At 36.8% G+C, this 19,620-nt stretch overlaps 2 protein-coding genes and 1 non-coding gene across 3 annotated transcripts; 1 reads left to right on the top strand and 2 right to left on the bottom strand.

The window, feature by feature from the left end:
- Positions 1-11,810: 11,810 nt before the first annotated feature.
- Positions 11,811-11,883, bottom strand: TRNAA-AGC (transfer RNA alanine (anticodon AGC)). The gene has a single exon. It is a non-coding gene; the product is annotated as a tRNA-Ala (tRNA).
- Positions 11,884-13,304: 1,421 nt separating this feature from the next.
- LOC107460018 (beta-galactosidase 5) lies at positions 13,305-18,009 on the top strand. The gene is made up of 18 exons (XM_016078330.3): positions 13,305-13,783; positions 13,861-13,956; positions 14,036-14,148; positions 14,243-14,309; positions 14,396-14,488; positions 14,619-14,762; positions 14,833-14,921; positions 15,018-15,123; positions 15,209-15,296; positions 15,489-15,607; positions 15,712-15,876; positions 15,969-16,147; positions 16,241-16,350; positions 16,440-16,549; positions 16,641-16,751; positions 16,841-16,954; positions 17,020-17,225; positions 17,422-18,009. The coding sequence occupies exons 1-18, from the start codon at positions 13,610-13,612 to the stop codon at positions 17,573-17,575; spliced, it is 2,238 nt and encodes a 745-aa protein (XP_015933816.1). The 5' UTR covers positions 13,305-13,609; the 3' UTR covers positions 17,576-18,009.
- A 619-nt stretch (positions 18,010-18,628) lies between these two features.
- LOC107460020 (thioredoxin H-type) lies at positions 18,629-19,388 on the bottom strand. Its single transcript, XM_016078335.3, has 2 exons — positions 19,217-19,388; positions 18,629-19,132 (listed from the first exon to the last, which is right to left on the bottom strand). Exons 1-2 carry the CDS (start codon positions 19,301-19,303, stop codon positions 18,869-18,871), a joined length of 351 nt encoding a protein of 116 aa, XP_015933821.1. The 5' UTR covers positions 19,304-19,388; the 3' UTR covers positions 18,629-18,868.
- Between the last annotated feature and the right edge of the window lie 232 nt (positions 19,389-19,620).

Here is a 19,620-nt window from a genome sequence, read left to right on the forward strand (position 1 = left end):
TAATTTACATTCCTTTAGTATGTTTATTAATATAAATTAAAATAAGTTTTTTCCCTCTGCGTTAGTCTCTACTCTTAAAACATTCTTCTTGACCTTTAAGTATTCATTAATCATTTAAAAATATTATTGGTATACAAAAATTAGTCACTAAATAAGTGAATTTTTTAAATAAATAAATTAAATATTTTAATTATAAAATAAATAATTTGTAGTGTTTTTATCGATTTATATTGTCTTATCTCGTTTACAGTATAAACAAAATAAGGTTATGCATATCTCTTTTACATGTTTGCAAACGTGATACATGCAACAACAAACGTGCCAATATAAACGAAATATGCACAACCTTATTTCGGTTATACTGTAAACGAGATAAAACTTAAACGCGCCTATATAAGTAACTCGTTCACAACGCCCTTTTTGTCACTTTCCTTGTCCATTACCTTCATTTCTCCCTTTCTCGAACGTTTTTCTTGATATTTATAAGATACTCGGATTTTATGGCACGCACGGACACACAAAACGGAGGCATCAACCACTTGAATGTGACTTGGCACATTGCGAGAGGGTCACAGGATCTCTATTCAGCGCTTCACAGATTATCAGCCTATGTAAGAGTACCGGGCCTGGTATCAGCATGATTGCCACGTTAGACATCTCTCTGGCGAGGACGTACTTGATGATCCCAAGCTTTCGACACTACCGGATGACGTTCAGTCTACCGCCAGTTAGCCCAAGGACATGCTTGACCTTCCCCAGGATGTTCCTAATCGTCGTAGACGTGTCAGAGAGGTTCGAGCAGACACTTGGAGGCCAACTAGGAGGGAGAATGGTGCGAGGGACCATGGAGCAGCGGTGGATCCTCGGAGGGAGCGGGTCAAGCCTCATAGAGAGTGACTAGATGTCGAGTTTGAGGAGGAGGCAAAGTATGCGAAATAACTCACCACCACTACCACCACCACCTACAGTCTCACAGACGCATCAGGTTCGAAATGATCCTTTTACCTCCCCACCTGGTTGGGTGGATCTGGGTGCATCGACGAGTGGTCATGATAGATCCATGATAAAGGAGATCCAGTTCGACAAGGTATTACAGATTCACACGACAGACCAGCAGACCATGCATTGTCTTGCGAAGCAGTTCTGCACAGGCAAAGAGCGGAGTATCGCCCAGGAGTCTCATTTTTCATTAGCTTCTACATCTACCTCGGTGTGGGTTCCTTCCTGGTCACCGGGGTCCAGCACCTCGTATGGTACCAATCTCCCCCCAGGTTCTCAATGTGTGACACCCCCATCAATCGATTACGAGCGATTGATGACTGCACGCCCTTGGACCTGTACTACCATAGTATCCACCCGTAGAGCTTTAGTACCAAACACAACCATATGCTCTTGGCCCATACGATCCTTCTCAGGTGTACTCACATCCTCCACCACCATCGCCGCCAGTACCACTGCTACCAGTACCATCGCACACACGGGCTCCACCGACTCCATGACTTGTCAGACCACCTCGTCGGGCACAACCTCCAGGTTGTGGCATTAGGCATCGGTTGCATTACTCGCACGACCAGCACCGATGATGTATTTCAGATGCTTTTCATATTATTCAGTTTGTATTTTATATTTTATTTACCAGTTACTTGTACTTTATTTAAATTAAGTAATGAATTTTGTTTATTTAGGATTTTTTTGTATGTTACTTACTAGCTTCATGAAATTTATGTAGTTTGTGTACCGAACTTTATTTAGATTGTGTGATGTTGTTTACTTAGTACAGTACCTCATTTCAAGTATAATATAAAGAACGAAATAAACATTGCATTCGATTTATAATAAACGAAATCAAAAACACAAATGGTATAACTAAACTATATGATTACAAGACACAACTAGAACAAACATTATAAGCCAACAAAAAACACACTTCTAATTATCCTCTGTTGGTTGGTTGGGACAACCTCTACAGGTATGTTTGGTTTACCTGCAGAGCCCACACCGTTTCTCTTAGTGCTTGACCTCATCCATATCATTAGGAAACTCCGTGGAGACTGGTTGGCCAGTTGCTTTCCTGCGCATGACGGGATTAGGACGTAAATGTGTTCTGTAACACTCCGGCCATAGCTTCTTGTCCAGGATCGGGGGAACTCAACCTCGCACAACTTGAACACGGCCTCCTGTGTGTACACTAGATCCACATATGTCCCCCACTCGACATTTGTGGCGGCACAAGCAGCAAGTGCATGATGACAGGGGAATGAAGTGACTGGAAAAGACCACAGTCACATGTCCCCTCACTCAACCTCACATGGAATAACCCTTGCTCCAACCCTCAAAAGGCTCTAACTCATCCACCGCAAAGACTAAGGCCCTCCTGTTGCAGTGTGTAGCACGCATCTTCGGGATTCCCTCCCTATTCTTCTTAATAGCTGCCAGTAGCTACTATGAAAACCGATTATTAGCCGCCATTTGGGCCTGTGCCTCCCAACCATTTCTGACAAACAACTGCTGCAGTCTCTCGTAAATGCATCTGATGATGGCTAAAATTGGTAAATATTGTGTACCTTTTAGAACTGCATTAATGCACTCAGACAAGTTGGTGGTGATGTGCCTAAATCGTCGACCACTATCGCAATGTTGTAACCATATTTTCTTGTTGACTCTACCAGCCAGTCTTCCATCTCTCGCGTCAGTGTCCTCAAAGCACCCATGTACCACTCGTACCTAGCCTTACTTGGACCATAAGCAGCATTCATTAGATGTCACTTTCCCTCGATAGATTTGAAACGAGACATGAAGTTCGCCGCCATGTGCCTCGTGCAATACGCATGGAATGCACTAGGAGACAGCCACCCGCTCTCATTGATCGGCTCTAAGTGCAGCGTTGATCGCTTGCGATCTATCAGAAATAATCAAAAGCCCTTCACATGTCATCTCAGGTTGGTAAGAAAGAACGACTAGGACTCCATATTCTCAGACTCAACAATTGCAAATGCCATAAGAAGGATGTTACTATTACCGTCTTGTGCCACTGCAATTAGCAACATACCCCTGTAACACCTTTATTACCAGAATGTCACGCTTCTGACTGCGCCACTCTGATAGTGAGGATATTATGACCACTTCTATATATAACTATAATAAGTGGAAGCCTTTTGTAAGATTCCTAAAATACCCTTACTTCTCTTTTTTCCAAACCAAAATCCTAACCCTAATTTTGACACAACACACTCCCTCACACACACTCACCAAAACCCTAGCCACTCTTACCCCTTACCCAACAGCAGAACAAAAGAACAGAAAGGAAAAAGAGAAGAGGGGGAGAACCGGAGAGGGAAGAGAAGAGGAAGGAAGGGAGGTGGTGCTGGTGGGCGTCACTGCCACCGTCGCCACCGTCATGTCGTCGCGAGGAAGGCTAGAAACGATAGAGAAAGAGAGCTACGCGAGGAGAAGGAGGCGTCAGCGTCTCGTGGAGCCCGCATTGTCGTCGTCACTGTCGAGGCCTTCATCATCGCCATCCATAGAGGTTCGCAAACAGAGGGAAGACGCGCTGTTCTACCCAGAGCTGCCGCAGGAAGGGTCGTCGTTGTCAAGCCCAGCCACCATCGCCGCCATTTGTGCCTCCGTTTTGCGCCGCCAGATCTGTCACCGAGAGAGAAATAAAACGCGCGTGGAGAAAGAAAGGGGTCACAGGGAGGTTCCGTGGCCGTTGGAACTCTGCTGCTGCTGCCATGGCCGCCGTGCCTCTGCCACCAAGAAACGCCTAGCCGCCGCCGTCGAAGCCAGCCTCGCCGTCGTTGTCGTAGTTGCAGATTTGGAGCTTTGAAGAGAGAGGAGTTCCCGGAGAGAGAGAAACGCCAAGGAGGAGGGACCATCCGCTGCTGCCCTGTTCTTGTCGCTGTTCGGATGTACCTGAACCAAGCCATCGTCGTTGCCGCCGGAGTTGTTGGTGTTACTGGAGCTAAACCGTTCCTGTCATTATCCCGATTTCCAGGACTATCGCCAGCTCTATCTTGTCGCTACTCCGGTCCAAATTCTGTGCTCATTCATTTTGTTCTACTTCAATCCTCCTCATCTTGAATTTGGTACTCCGGGTTTGATATCTTCGGTCCCTTGGGACCACATTGTGAGTAGGCTTTACATTTATAATTGTTTGGCTTTACGTCTATAACTATTTTGATATACGGTGCTTTGAACTTAGTTATACTCACAAAGATTATTATCAAAGGATTTTAAATTGGTTTTACTAATTGATTTGTTAGAACTAAATATTTATCCTTGTTAAGCTCATTTTAATATGCACATGAGACTATATATTTTTATGAGACTATATGTATGTTTGAAGAAGTTTTATATTATTTTAAAGCATTGATTTTACTCGAATATGTATTTTTGAAGTATTGAAATTTGGTTGGTACTCACTTATTTTGGAATTGTGAAAAATGTTTGAAATGCCTTAAGATTGAGAAAATATGATTGAATATGATTTGGATAAGAAAGTATTATCTGATTTGATTTGATTCGATACCTTATATATTTGAAAGATCAAAGATTTGTTGTATTTGAAATTATATGTTTTGAATTAGTTTGGGAGGCTCGTATTAGAAAACCGTAGTTAACGGCGGTTATGACGTTAATCTAGATGCATCTGGCTCAGACCTCATCTAGCAGGGGCGTTGCTAGCCTAACGTGTAAGCCACACGTTGGATCTGTTATTCCGTACGGACACACTAGAGGAAAGGGCTACCCATAGAGGTAACTTGACCATCAAGTCTAATTCATTCTTAGGTTCTTCAACCATGATGTACTTCATGCATATATGATCTTCGACTTTAATTGTCAAATTCTTTTCGATGTCAACGATTTGTGCCAAATTTTTGGCACAACAAAATTCCCCTCGAAGTTTTGGAAGGCTTCGGTTTTCATGAAGAAGTATTAAAAACTTCAAAACCACCTCTAAACTCAATACAAAGTAGTAAAATTGATTTCCGTCTTCTATATCAATTTTCACAAGTGTATTTTTTATCTTTTACTGTTTGTCGACTACTTCTCCTTTCCTCTTTTGCAATACGCCTAAAACTCATAGTCATATTCATTTTGATGGGTGAGAAAGTCTAACAAATTTTCACCAGCCTTAGGATATATAAATCTTACTTTGAGCATGTTAGTGTCAAACTGAATTTCTTGATTCACCATCGCATTGACAACAAACTCCTCAAATTCAGCACAGTTCGAGGTCAACTTGCAAAGATTTTTACCAACCTTTGTATTTAGTATCTTGTAAGGAAATCTTAACTTGCTTTTAATAGGAAATGCCTTTTCTTCAACTAAGTTAAGAGATTGACACATAAAATGAGACTTGTCTTTTGCTTCGACTGCAAACACATCAGTTTCGACTTTCAACTCAAAATATATTACACAACTAATAAAAGCTACTATTTCTTCTTCAAAAAAGTTCTTAACTTCTTGCACTTTTTCTTTTTGTAACTTTTCGATCTGTCAAACATTGTCTACCAATTGAGCAAGGTCAATAAATTGTTGGTTAACTAGTTTTTTTCTAATTTTGATGTCAAGTCCATTAATTAATATCTTGACAATTTCAGGTTTTAGAATCAAATTATAGCACTTATTTCTCATAATTTTGAATCGAATAAGATAATCTTCCACCATCTCTGCCTTGAATTTTTTAATTGAGAACAAATCACAGAGAGTAACTTTTAGTTCTCCTATAAAATATTGATCATGAAAACTCTTCTCTAATTGTTTCCATGAATAGATTGACTTAGACTGTAAATTTGAAAATCAAGCAAAAGCATTCGCAGTCAAAGAAGAAAGAAAGTATCTCATTTTTAGTAGCTCATTGCTAGCTAAAACTTCGATTTTGACTGTGTAGCGAGTCACATGCTCGACAGTCGACTTACCACTTTCTCCTGAAAATTTAGTGAGTGATTTTAGGGCTTTGACTCTTCTAGGAAGTTCTGCTTGCAATACATGATCAGAAAATGAAGATATAGAATATGGTTGGTGAGTCAACTTTACGTTGAAACCTACCCTATTTAGCATATGCTCGACAGCTTGTGAAATATTCTGCTTATCAGCTTGTGCAATGTCCCATTGGGCAAACTGATTTTCTCGAGCACCATTCATTACATCATCAGGATTTTGACCCTTATTAATTATTACGGGTGATTGACGACCTTCCAAGTGAGGTTGATGACTTCCTAGTGGATTTGGTTCCTTATAGTTACCTTGTACTGCTCCAGTCAATTCATTCATCTGCCTCGTTACTTGTTCAAACTTAGCATTATTATTTCTATCAAAGGGTTTAAGACAATTGTCATCTATTGAGTCAATGTGTTAACTAAACTATAATGACTTTTAGTTCTCCTCTAAAATATTGATCACAAAGTGTAACTTTTAGTTCTCCTCTAAAATATTGATCATGAAAACTCTTCTCTAATTGTTTCCATGAATAGATTGACTTAGACTGTAAATTTGAAAATCAAGCAAAAGCATTCGCAGTCAAAGAAGAAAGAAAGTATCTCATTTTTAGTTGCTCATTGATAGCTAGAACTTCGATTTTGACTATGTAGCGAGCCACATGCTCGACAGTTGACTTACCACTTTCTCCTAAAAATTTAATGAGTGATTTGGGGCTTTGACTCTTCTAGGAAGTTTTGCTTGCAATACATGATCAGAAAATAAACATATAGAATATGGTTGGTGAGTCAACTTTACATTGAAACCTACCCTATTTAGCATATGCTCGACAGCTTGTGAAATATTCTGCTTATCAGCTTGTGCAATGTCCCATTGGGCAAACTGATTTTCTCGAGCACCATTCATTACATCATTAGGATTTTGACCCTTATTAATTATTACGGGTGATTGACGACCTTCCAAGTGAGGTTGATGACTTCCTAGTGGATTTGGTTCCTTATAGTTACTCTGAACTGCTCCAGTCAATTCATTCATCTGCCTCGTTACTTGTTCAAACTTAGCATTATTATTTCTATCAAAGGGTTTAAGACAATTGTCATCTATTGAGTCAATGTGTTAACTAAACTATAATGACTTTTAGTTCTCCTCTAAAATATTGATCACAAAGTGTAACTTTTAGTTCTCCTCTAAAATATTGATCATGAAAACTCTTCTCTAATTGTTTCCATGAATAGATCGACTTAGGCTGTAAATTTGAAAATAAAGTGAAAGCATTCACAGTCAAATAAGAAAGAAAGTATCTCATTTTTAGTTGCTCATTGATAGCTAGAACTTCGATTTTGACTGTGTAGCGAGCCACATGCTCGACAGTTGACTTACCACTTTCTCCTAAAAATTTAATGAGTGATTTGGGGCTTTGACTCTTCTAGGAAGTTTTGCTTGCAATACATGATCAGAAAATAAACATATAGAATATGGTTGATGAGTCAACTTTACGTTGAAACCTACCCTATTTAGCATATGCTCGACAACTTGTGAAATATTTTGCTTATCAGCTTGTGCAATGTCACATTGGGCAAACTAATTTTCTCGAGCACCATTCATTACATCATCAGGATTTTGACCCTTATTAACTATTACGGGTGATTGACGACCTTCCAAGTGAGGTTGATGACTTCCTAGTAGATTTGGTGCCTTATAGTTACCCTGAACTGCTGCAGTCAATTCATTCATCTGCTTTGTTATTTATTCAAACTTAGCATTATTATTTTCTATCAAAGAATTTAAGACGATTGTCATCTATTGAGTCAATATTTAACTAAACTATAATGACTTTTAGTTCTCCTCTAAAATATTGATCACAGAGTGTAACTTTTAGTTCTCCTGTAAAATATTGATCATGAAAACTCTTCTCTAATTGTTTCCATGAATAGATCGACTTAGGCTGTAAATTTGAAAATAAAGTGAAAGCATTCACAGTCAAATAAGAAAGAAAGTATCTCATTTTTAGTTGCTCATTGATAGCTAGAACTTCGATTTTGACTGTGTAGCGAGCCACATGCTCGACAGTTGACTTACCACTTTCTCCTAAAAATTTAATGAGTGATTTGGGGCTTTGACTCTTCTAGGAAGTTTTGCTTGCAATACATAATCAGAAAATAAACATATAGAATATGGTTGGTGAGTCAACTTTACGTTGAAACCTACCCTATTTAGCATATGCTCGACAGCTTGTGAAATATTCTGCTTATCAGCTTGTGCAATGTCACATTGGGCAAACTAATTTTCTCGAGCACCATTCATTACATCATCAGGATTTTGACCCTTATTAACTATTACGGGTGATTGACGACCTTCCAACTAAGGTTGATGACTTCCTAGTAGATTTGGTGCCTTATAGTTACCCTGAACTGCTGCAGTCAATTCATTCATCTGCTTTGTTATTTATTCAAACTTAGCATTATTATTTTCTATCAAAGGATTTAAGGCGGTTGTCATGTATTGAGTCAATGTTTAACTAAACTATGATGACTTTCTGCTATTTGCTGTCTAGAACCTGCTAAAAAATCTACATTGTTAGGCAGAACTGCCCCTGACATTGGTAATTCCCTTGACCTTCTTGAGAACAATGGGTCTTTATGTATTTCAGTAGATTTTGAAGGTATAGCAGAGGCCACACAAGGCACCTCCATTTGTGTCAATGTTTGAATCAGCAAATCAATTTGAGTTGATGTTGTCCCTACATATAGTTGTGTCGACATTGACAAAATACCTTGTTGAGGTAGTTGTGATATCATGGGTCCCGATACCATTGGTCCCAAATAGGAAGGATTTGCCATCATGTATTGATATAAGTACGGATTGTATCCTTGTACAAAAGCTTGTGGATTTATTCCAACAATTGGGTTCGACAGAACATTTTTATATACCCCAGGAATAGGTAGATTAGCCAAAATTGACAAATATTGAGGTAACCCATACATAGTCCAAGTAGTCGGATTTACTTCGACTACACTAGGAGAAGCTACTGAAGTCACATTTGTGTTTTTCATATGCCTAGTCGACCTTCTAGCAAAAGTCATAGGCACTTATGTCGATTTAGTGACTTGTGATTGTGGAAATAGTACTATTTCTTCAAAATCGTGGTCTGACCCTTCTGTTGAAGAAGATGATTGAGATGACATAGAAATAGATGCGTTTGGACTGCTATAGGTTATAAATTTATCAATTCACAAACGCATACACAACAACCATTTTAGGCAACCAATCTTACTAAAATCCCTCCAGACGTGCCAAATTGTTTCGCTTGATTTTAGTAATTTTGACAGGACGTCGAATCAGGCTTGTATCAAGATCTCAGTTTGAGAAGCAGATACAACTCTTCTAGAAGAGTGAGCTCGACCCGAAAATTACTTAGTGCTTATGCCAAGAATGAAAGTACGAAATGCAAATAAATTAACATGTCGATTTGAAGTTGAACGCGAATGAAAATAATTGAAAATAAAGTACTTGAATAGAAAAGAGAGAATAAAGATAAAAAGGAATAAAATGAAATAAAAAAATAACTGAAAATAAATGGGTAAATATAAATAAACAGTAAATAAATTGAAATTTAATATAAATGAAAAAGAATTCAACATACTTAAAAAGGAAAACAAAAAAAAATTGGCAATAAAAGAAAAAGTAAAGGAAGTAAAATAAAAATGTCGTCTCCAGACACTTACATGCACTTACACTTCATCATCTTCTATTGCATCGCTAAGATTGAGAATTTGTAAAGTTTGGTGTGTGATGTTGTGTTTTTGATTGAAGTCTCCCTTTTTTTCTGGACTTCTCCAATTTATAAACCATGAGGATATGCTTGCAGAATATTTTTCGCTACCCACGATCTAACTTTCTCCTATTTTTCAGGTCACGATACTGCCTTGACTATAAAGATTCTTGTCCTCCAAATTTGACATCTCACGTTCTCTCCTTCAATTTCTAGGTCATTACGTCTCCATGTTTCGGATAGTACTTTTTTAAAAAAGCCACACGTGATTATCTTGTTTCGACTCTTATGGGTCATAGCTTCGACCTCCTCTTTGGCTTTCGTTTTTTATAATAAGTTAAGCATTTGTGTTAATATTCATAGGAATCACCTGTTATAATCCTTCGACCTTTATATCATGTGACAATCTCATATTACCTTTTTCTGACTCATAATGTTTCAATTTGACTTTTAACAAAGTCAGTGCAATCACCTAATCAATGATCATAGTTGAGCTTTTATAATATCAAAATTTTATGCTAACAAATTCATTATTGATAATGTTCTTTAATAAAAAAAATGATATTTTTTTCTATCAAAATAATTTTTCTCTAATATATTTATGGTATAATATTATATTTTTTTCATATATCAATCACTTTAGAGGTGCATAAGTAGCTATTTGTTATGAAAACTCCTATACTTTAATATTATTAAAAATCAAAATCAAAACCTTTAAAAAAATAAAAATGAAAAATAGTGTTTGTATTTTTTTTACACTTCTTTTATAGAGTATAAAAATAATTTTTCCCCCAATTCTCACCAGCACTTTTAATATTAAAAGATAATACGTATAACATTGGGTTAAAGTATAGCATAAAAGATTAAAAAAATTATTATTATATTTTTAAAATATATTTTTAGAATATAAGATAATTAAATTCTTATTATAAATATTTGGATTTAGTTAATATGTGTTTTAAGAACACATGGTACATAATAAATTTATTATTAGTAAAAAATTTTAAATATTTTTATTTAATAAATGTAAAATAAATATATTTGAAACTTAAATTTAAATATTTTTAATAAAACTTTTTTAATTTATAAATTTAATATGTCATCTTAGAGTACAAAATAAATAAATTCTAAACATTTTCATGGTTTACCATTTTTATTTTCATGTGCCGAAAATAGTGCACAGTTCTTTCTCCGGATCTGACAAGTACAGAAGATTTACGATGCTAATCTTCGCCCTCGCTCATACTAGCGATGTAAAATTCAATGGAGAAATCAATTTCATCAACAATCCTTTCTCTTTCGAGAACAAACTTTGGTCACCTTCTAGCAAGTCAATGAGTCACTCATACATAGATGCTGTTTTAATGGGCCTTGTGCAGTCTAGCTATGAAACATAGATACTTTGCTGAGTTATCGTGTCCACGTGTCGGATGAATGTTGGATCGTCCGACACGCGTATTTGTTATGTCCAACTGTGTTTTAATAAAAAATAAAAATTTCGCCGAATACATTTGAAGACACTTAAATATCATCACTTATTAGCGTGTCTAATGTTATTCTTAACATGTAATTTTAAAATAAATTTAAAAATAGTATATATTATTATTTATTAAAATAAAAAATATTTTAAATATTTTATATAATTAAAATAAAATTTTAAAAATAATTAAAAAATTAATTTAAATTTTAATATCAATAAAATATCAAATATTATTATGATTTATCTAAAAAATACTTTACATTTATACATATACATATCCTTGTATCTTATAAAATTTTAAAATTCGGGTGTCGGAGTATGTTAGGTCATCACGTATCGAATCCGTGCATTGTAACAGTCTAGTATAGGATATAGGTTCGAATATATTATTGAGGTATTTTACAAGTTTTTTTTTTTTCTTTTGTTTACACCAGAATATCCATTAGGTCCGAAACCCAATAACCAATTCCTGGGTACTGCAGAGACAGAGCTTTGTGCCAACTTGCGTTAGTATTCGTATTCTACAAGTTTTTATTGGGCCAGAGTGGGTTCATCTTCTAAATGGGTCGCCTTCAGGTCCAGAAAAATAAAAAAGGGTCGGCTTCCAGAAAAATTAAATGGAGATGCGGGGTATCGATCCCCGTACCTCTCGCATGCTAAGCGAGCGCTCTACCATCTGAGCTACATCCCCACGTACACACATTTGATGCATCTTTATGTGACTGAAGCTATGTACAGCGAGGTGGCAGATACATACAATCCATAAGGCGATCACCATGAGCTTATATGGCCGTTGCGATGTCTTGCCTTATTCATTAATCATTACCTGCTTCATGATTATCGAATTTCGGAACGGCTATTTAATTTAATTTTTTCAGAGGACATAATGAGTCATCATAATTATTGGGCTGGTTCCGTTAGAGATGGGCCCACTATCTGTAAACAAAAGTATCCGTTGACCAAAAATTAAAAAAAGAAGCTGGCAGTTTCACAGTATGGGGGATGATATAGTGGTGCTGCTGCAGTCACTTTATGAGATCATTTTAACACATGAATCATGATCTTCATTTGATGTTTAGGAAAATAAAGTTTCGCACCGACGTGAACGGAAAAGCAAGAAAGCTCAAAGTGCACCAACCTCGTATCTTTGGAGCTAGCTCAGGGAGACAACAAATATCGATGAACCATCAATAAAATAATAAGCTTACTAAAATGGTAATGTAATTGCAAGTTGTAGTTGAATTCGTTCTAGCTTAGTGCAAACATGTTGGTAATTGAAGCAAAGTATAGCTTAGTGCAAAAATTCATATATACTATCTCTTTGTTTTGGAGACATAAGATCTCACGAGAAATGGAAATAATATATATAAGTACTTTTTTTTAGAAAAGCAACATAATTTAGAATGTCAAAAAATCATATAAATGTATATATTTGATTGAAGTTTATCCCATTGATGCCATATTTGTGCTTATCTGTCTATTTTGAAAATCGGCAAGTAGTGACTAAAAAGACAATGATTTAAAATTTTATCCCTTTTATTTCTATTCTTAATGTGCCATGCTGTAAATGTTTCCTAGAAATTAATAAGATGGAATAGAAAGCAACATTTGGACAAGTTTTTTCACTCATTTTTGACATTTGATAGATTTAGTTTGGAGCTAAGACTATAAAAGAAAATTAAGATGTACCACAAAATGCAAATAAATAAAATGGAATGCTTTGGTATGAAACCGCATTACACAAACTAGTGTTAGTAAGTTGAGCAAAGTATGGCTTGTGCTTGCGTTTCGATTATCTTAATAAACAAAGGAGGGTCCCTATTTGGCGTAGATTTAAGGGCGGAGAACACATGGGACTTCACAGTGGGGTACAGGACATACCAAAAAAAGAAGTCACTTTCACAGAAAGGAACAAATGAATGACTTTTTCTTTTTAATTATGAAAAGTCTCACTTTATTGCAATTTAACCTGGAAAGCTAACGATGATCTTCTTGACCTTGTATGTATCATGTATGTAACTAAGACCGAGCAGCCAACAATGCCAAATGGCAATGCAATGTAACTAAGAACTAATAAATGTAAGAGCAAAACAAGACCGTATTTGTATTTCAAATAGAAGAATGCTAGAAGTCCATTACAATTTATTATTTTTTATCACTAAAAAACTAGAATAAAAAAATTGAATTTCTTATAGTCCTACCATTTCTCTTTCAGATATAAAGATAATAAGATACACTTTCCAACGACATCAAAGAGAGTGAGAGGAAGGAGTAGCATAATGGTTTAGGCTGAAGCACTGTGTTTCAGATCATACACCCAAGACAGAAACCACCACCCACCAACCACCAACCATTAACCACCACCCAACTTTGATTTTTTCAAACTACTTTCCCTCCCTCCACTCCATCAGCAAGCAATGGGAACCAGTACTTCAGTTTCAAAGAAGCTAATGATGTTGGTAACTGTCTTCTATTTGGGTTTTGAGGTGATCCATTGCAATGTGACCTATGATAGGAAGTCCCTTCTCATCAATGGCCGAAGGAGAATCCTCATATCTGGCTCCATTCACTACCCAAGAAGTACCCCCCAAGTATGTTCCTTCTAATGCCCCCATTCTCTTCATGCTACTTGCTTCTTTCAAATGTCACATTATATGTGTATGCTTAGATGTGGGAGGATCTAATCCGAAAGGCCAAGCACGGAGGCCTTGATGTTATAGACACTTATGTCTTCTGGAATGTCCATGAACCTTCCCCTGGCAAGGTACTACTACTTAAGTACTAACACTACTCCTTATCTTCCTTTTCACTTAAATTTATTCTTTTATGATATTGGATTGCAGTACAATTTTGAAGGAAGATATGATCTAGTAAACTTCATTAAGACAGTGCAGAAAGTGGGGCTTTATGTCAATCTTCGCATTGGTCCTTATGTATGCGCTGAGTGGAACTTTGGGTACTTCCACCTTCCATATCTCTTGGGATGTTTATATTGTCTTTGTTTGTTTTATATCCGTAAATTAACTTGTTTAGTTTCTTTAATGGAGTAGAGGATTACCTGTTTGGTTGAAGTATGTTCCTGGGATTAGCTTCAGAACGGATAATGGGCCGTTCAAGGTTGAACTTGAACTTCAATTCATCAAAATCTAAGTTAGCTAACTACCAGATAGATAACTGAATTGACATTTCCGATTTTACTTCAGGCAGCAATGCAAAGTTTCACCCAAAAAATTGTCCAGATGATGAAGAGTGAAAATTTGTTTCAATCTCAGGGTGGTCCAATCATTCTTTCTCAGGTATGAATATGCAGTTCCTTACAATGTAGTATATTATATAACTGAAAGTAATACCTTGAGTAAATCAATAATACTTAAAGTGAAGATCTAAGACTTTTATTGTCTTCTCCACTTATGTTGTTCATTGGAGATTGAGAACGAGTACGGTCCGGAGAGGAGGGCAATGGGAGCTGCTGGCCATGCATACATAAACTGGGCTGCAAAGATGGCTGTTGGATTGGGAACTGGTGTCCCTTGGGTCATGTGCAAGGAAACTGATGCCCCTGATCCTGTGGTGAGATTGCTTGATTCATTTGTTCTTCAGCTTTTCATGGAGGAATTATCCATCCAATTCTTCACTGCAGATAAATTCATGTAATGGCTTCTACTGTGATGATTTCTCTCCAAATAAACCATACAAGCCTACCCTCTGGACTGAGTCTTGGAGTGGCTGGTAGGCTATTCTATCTAAAAACTTTGAAGCTAGTGTAGAAACTTCTGATAATTTTGTTCCTTTTTTTCTTATTTCTTTTCCTTGTGATCATAAAAGGTTTACTGAATTTGGTGGTCCAATACATCAGCGACCGGTTGAGGATCTAGCATTTGCGGTTGCACGTTTCATACAAAAGGGTGGCTCATATGTTAATTATTACATGGTTGGTCACCTCTTTTGAGATTTTTTTTACTCCCAATTTGATACACACCGCTTCCTCCCCTAAAAACCTGAATGATAAATGACAGTACCATGGAGGAACTAACTTTGGACGTTCAGCTGGAGGCCCATTTATTACTACAAGCTATGACTATGATGCTCCAATTGATGAATTTGGTACGAATGTCACAAATATTATCATAAGAGTATTCCTTGATTTAATGCATCATAATTCTAAAATTAAATTATAGATGTAAATGTTCTTAAGAATAAAATTGACTGCTGTACTATTACTTTCCTTTAGTCTGTTATAACTTGTAACACCAAAGATAGTTTAATGATACATGTTATAACATTCATTATGTTTAGGTTTGACTAGACAACCAAAATATAATCATTTGAAGGATCTTCACAAAGCTATCAAACGATGTGAGCATGCTTTAGTTTCTTCGGATCCCACTGTTACTTCATTAGGAGAATATCAGCAGGTCAGTTTTTCTGATATTGAGCAAATTCACTCTTCTACTTATATTGTGTTTATATTAGACAAACTATCAGCAAAACCCACCACCATGTATCTGTGAATTTCCAGGCTCATGTGTTCTCTTCAGGGAATGGAGTATGTGCTGCTTTTCTAGCCAATTATCATGCACAATCTTCTGCAAAGGTGATGTTCAATAACAAGAACTATGACTTACCTCCTTGGTCCATAAGCATCCTCCCTGATTGCATAACCGATGTGTTCAACACTGCCAAAGTAAGATTAAGTGATCGAAAATTCGAAATGGTATTTAAGTATTTTTTTAGTTGTACCAAGAAGTTGATTGTATCATTTTGCCTTTCATGAAGGTGAGAGTTCATGATTCAAAGGTAGTAATGCTGCCTATCATTCACAAGTCATTATCATGGGAGACCTATGATGAAGATCTATCTTCTCTGGCTGAAAGTTCAAGGATGGCTTCTCCCGGACTCTTGGAACAGCTTAATGTTACTAGAGACACCAGTGATTACCTATGGTACATAACCAAGTAAGTAGCTTGAAATTAAATGTTTTTACATTTATTTGGAGGAGGTTTGGTTGAAATAAATGCTACAAAATCTGTTTGGTTTGCATGGTGCAGCATGGACATAAGTTCAACAGAATCATTTCTTAGAGGAGGGAATAAACCAAGCATTAGTGTGCAATCTGCAGGACATGCTGTCCATGTGTTTGTAAATGGACAATTTTCAGGCATGCCATTAATCTTGCCACTTGGTAGTTCTCATGTTTGAGCTTTGCTGAATCAAGCTTCAACAATATGAACTAAATTGTGTTTGCAGGGTCGGCTTTTGGGACTAGGGAACAGAGAAGTTGCACATTTAATGGCCCCATCAACCTACGTGCTGGAACAAACAAAATAGCACTTCTCAGTGTAACTGTTGGATTACCGGTTAGTTCTTCTTTGCTTCTGAAACCATCTTGATGAACTTCACCAACTCCGTTGTAAGTTTTCAATTTGATTGGTTTCCTTTTGTTGTAAGAACGTTGGCCGGCATTATGAGACATGGGAGACAGGGATCACTGGTCCAGTTTTGCTCCATGGTCTTGATCATGGACAGCAAGATCTGTCATGGAATGGATGGTCATACCAGGTCATAAAAAATGTTGTGCATGTTTGGCTTTTCTTATATATATACTCACACACTTCAAATGCTAATTACTGTTTGTTTGTTTTCACTAGATTGGACTAAAAGGAGAAGCTATGAATTTGGTCTCTCCTGATGGGGTCTTATCTATTGATTGGTTCCAAGAGTCTCTAGCTACTCAAAAACAATCTCAATTGAAATGGCACAAGGTAAACAAGAGTTTCTTTTAATGACTTGGGAGTTTGTACTTTAACATGATAAATGAACACTTCAGGCTTATTTCGATGCACCGGATGGAAATGAACCATTGGCTTTGGACATGGGAAGCATGGGAAAGGGTCAAGTATGGATTAATGGAGAAAGCATAGGAAGATATTGGATGACTTATGCAAATGGTGGATGCAATTCTTGCAGCTATCCTGGGCCATTCCGCCCCGCTGTCAAGTGCCAACTTGGCTGCGGACAACCCACCCAACGATGGTACCACTTTTCTTCTTTACACAATTTTCAAGAAAATGCCACTTTCAGAGCCATTGATAAAGTATTATGGCTTAAGGGGTGTGGAAGTTTGTGTATTACTTTTGTTGCAATGTGTGAGATCCAATGTTGCTATATTTAAGTACAATAAGATCACATGTTTAAGTTTGACCAATTAATTATGTTTGGAATTTGGCAGGTACCACGTGCCTAGGTCCTGGCTAAAGGCAACAAAGAACTTGATAGTGGTGTTTGAAGAATTAGGCGGAAATCCATGGAAAATATCGCTGGCAAAGAGAACTGTACATACTCATCATGCTGCAGCTAGTGAAGACCCCAATTCAAATAACTGAAGAAACTGTCTCCAAGGGTTTAGTTGATGAATAAATTATACCTTTAAGTCAACTTCACTTGGTAAGTAGTGAGATGTGTTAAGCTAGCCATCTCTCCCTTTGTTGATGCAAAATATGTTATGTGGCCAAATTTATATATTTCAATATTTGTCATATAACTTGTATTTTTGTGTGAAGATGATAATTCATTCATTTTCAATGTAGTAGCCATTCATTCAATCACTTTCAAGTAATATCCAAAGTGACTCGTGACGTGAGAAAGTGACCACAGTACACGCGATCCTCGTTGTTACCCCCATGTGTTGTGAACTATAGAGAGATATTTCACCAATCATGATTGAATGAATGCTCTTGAAGCTTCCACTTGTTGGTACCGTACCGCCATCTTGTATCCCATATTTGTGCTTGTTTCATAATATTGAAGTTATCCGCAATTTCCATGTGTTATTAGATAATGAGTCATATTTGTCCTAGACACATAACAATCTTACAATCACGTGGTTTATTCCATAGGAATAGGAGGTAAGATTGATCAGCGCAACTGTAAAAACAATATTATATTCCAATTGTTATAGTTGTTAAGCCACCCTGGGAGGTTTCCAGCACCGAAAAGACATAATTACCAACATGGATTAAGTAGAAATACACAAAATGAAAAAAAAAAGGTACTACATTTAACACAATTCTAAAATATTAAATTTGTAAGTCTTTCATATTATTTACCCTTTATTTCTTCATATCTTGTTTATTTGACTGCGTTTGTTTAAAAAATAGGACACTAAGACAAAGATATAAAGACACAAAATTATGTTTGGCTGATAAAATATAAACAGAAATATTATATTCAAAGATATTGAATTAATATATTATATTTATTTTGATAGGAAAGATACTGAGGCGCTAACAAAATCTTGTTGCTCGACAATAATCAATTTTTACAGAAACAACCACCTTTTGTACGATAGTACAAGGGATAGAGTAGGCTCAAGTCCTCTAAGAATAAAATTAGTAGGTAGTAGATGGGATAAATTCAGAATAGAAGGGGGTCAACTGTTTTGATAAATGATATAATGCTCATTTAATTTCAACAACAGAGGGGTTACAACTTAATCACAAGTAGGATAATGCAACGGTGCATGTACTACTACTAAGTCCCGAGCTGACTTAAAATACAGGTAATTAAAGTGCAATGTATGTGGGTAGAAATTGAGCATCCAAAACTAGTACTAGAATTATTCATCACTTATATTTCAGATAAGATGGCGATGACGAAGTCATGTATGGAAAGATGGTTCAAGCAGCAGCAGCAACATGCTTGGTGATAGTGGATTGAAGTTCGTCCTTCTTAGCGCCAACGACCTTGTCTACTAATTTACCTTGTTTGATGAAGAGGAAGGTTGGCATTGCCTCAATTCCCCACTCCTCAGCCACAGTCTTCAATTCATCCACATCCACCTTCAGGAACGCCACATTTGTGAACTTCTTAGCAAACTCCGCCACAATTGGGGCAATGAAGCGGCACGGCCCACACCAAGAAGCTGTGAAATCCACTACAACCTACCCAAAATGTACCATAACATTATTAGAAATAAATAACCAATTATATACGGATACATGAACAAGGGAACAATAATTACGAACCAGTTTGTTGGAGTCTTCTGCCTTCTTGAGCTGATCCTTCCACTCATCCACGCTGTGGCAACCGATCACTACTCCTTCCTCCGCCATTTTTCCTCTTCTTCTCACAACAATTGGATTCTCTTCTCTTCTTTTCTTTTCTTTTCTGTCGATAAGATGATTCCGGCACAAGCTGTGTGCCTTCTATATATATATATATATTCGAAAATTCAACACGTTCCACACGCGCTCTCTGTTTTGGACACGCTGCGTCATGAGTGAACGCAGAGGAAGCCAATGTGAATACGACACATTCACATTAAACATTATTATCTCATCTGCTTCTTTTCTTTTCATTAAATTTAGTGGTTGGTCGGCTTTATTTTTTTGGTCGGCTTTAGTTTATTCAATCATTTGAGTTAATCTAT

This window comes from Arachis duranensis, chromosome 8 (genome assembly GCF_000817695.3).
Source record: "Arachis duranensis cultivar V14167 chromosome 8, aradu.V14167.gnm2.J7QH, whole genome shotgun sequence".
Taxonomy (NCBI): Eukaryota; Viridiplantae; Streptophyta; class Magnoliopsida; order Fabales; family Fabaceae; genus Arachis; species Arachis duranensis.